This window comes from Triticum dicoccoides, chromosome 2B (assembly GCF_002162155.2).
Source record: "Triticum dicoccoides isolate Atlit2015 ecotype Zavitan chromosome 2B, WEW_v2.0, whole genome shotgun sequence".
Taxonomy (NCBI): Eukaryota; Viridiplantae; Streptophyta; class Magnoliopsida; order Poales; family Poaceae; genus Triticum; species Triticum dicoccoides.
In genome coordinates this window covers 824,282,988-824,284,052 of record NC_041383.1, presented here as the reverse complement: position 1 = coordinate 824,284,052, position 1,065 = coordinate 824,282,988, and the positions used below count along the sequence as shown (strand labels likewise).

General features: G+C 54.6%; 1 protein-coding gene across 1 annotated transcript in view; it reads right to left on the bottom strand.

Annotated features, from left to right (window-relative positions):
• Nucleotides 1-701, bottom strand: part of LOC119361594 — a 4,028-nt gene extending 3,327 nt beyond the window's left edge. Inside the window, exon 1 of the mRNA XM_037626728.1 lies at nt 497-701. Coding sequence (XP_037482625.1) covers nt 497-701 — 205 coding nt within the window. The remainder of the gene's footprint in view (nt 1-496) is intronic.
• Nucleotides 702-1,065: the final 364 nt, after the last annotated feature.

The window sequence follows — 1,065 nt, the reverse complement described above, 5'->3', positions numbered from 1 at the left end:
TCTGGTTCGTTCAACGACAATGCCTTTACTTTTGGGGAGCCACCTTGCAGGTCCGCAAAGATGCACGTCAAGATCGGGTGAGGATGTGATCCATCGTTCTATTCTTGGTTGCTGCTGCCGTAGTGCCGGAGGCAGGTGATGGACGTTGGTGTCAAACCCAAATATGTTCTGCTATATTTACAATTTTGTCATATCGGTCCTTTCATGACTTTTACTTTAATCTTTATCATGCAAATGAGACATGTATTACCATGAAAAAAAGGAGTTGTGCACGTTGAGGTAGTTGTCCACCCCATGATCACCACTAGGCAGTGGCCGCTCCAAGCTGTACATATACCCCCTGCATGTGCACAATCAAAGTGTGGTGTGATTCTCCCTAATCTCCTCTGCTAACATGGTATCAGACGTTTCTGACCTGCACAACCCATTCATGCAGGTCCCAGGTCCTGCTTCCGCTGCCATGTGCTAGCCGCCGCCGATGTTCTCCATGCTGTACCTCTGGCCGATGCGCCTCCTCCGAGCGCCGATGCGGCCCCTGCTGCAGCTTTGGGCGCCACTGCACCTATTGCATCCCTGCGGCGGCCCTTCCCCCACCACCTCCAGTCGCCTCGCCAGCCATCGTCGTGGCACCCTCCTTCTCCACGTCGATCCTTCAGACTGTCGACATCCGCCATCATGTCCCTATCAAGCTCGACCTCCATGACGGAGACTACTCCCAGTGGCGCCGCCACTTATACACCGTTGTCGGCATGTTCGCGCTGCATGACCATGTCGATCCGGAAGCGGTTTCACACCTCGACGAGCCCGAGTGGCCGATGGCTGACCACGTCATGGTGCACTGGCTCTACACCACCATCTCACCGGAGTTCCTCGAGGCCATCATGCAGCCTGATGACACCGTGCTTGTGGACTGGATAGTGGTCGATGGCATCTTCCATGGCAAACAACTTGCCCGCGTCGCCTACGTCGATGTCGACTACCACACGCTCGTCCAGGGTGATCTAATTGTAATGCAGTACTGCGACAAGCTGAAATCCTTCACCGACCAAGTGCAAGACCTTGGCC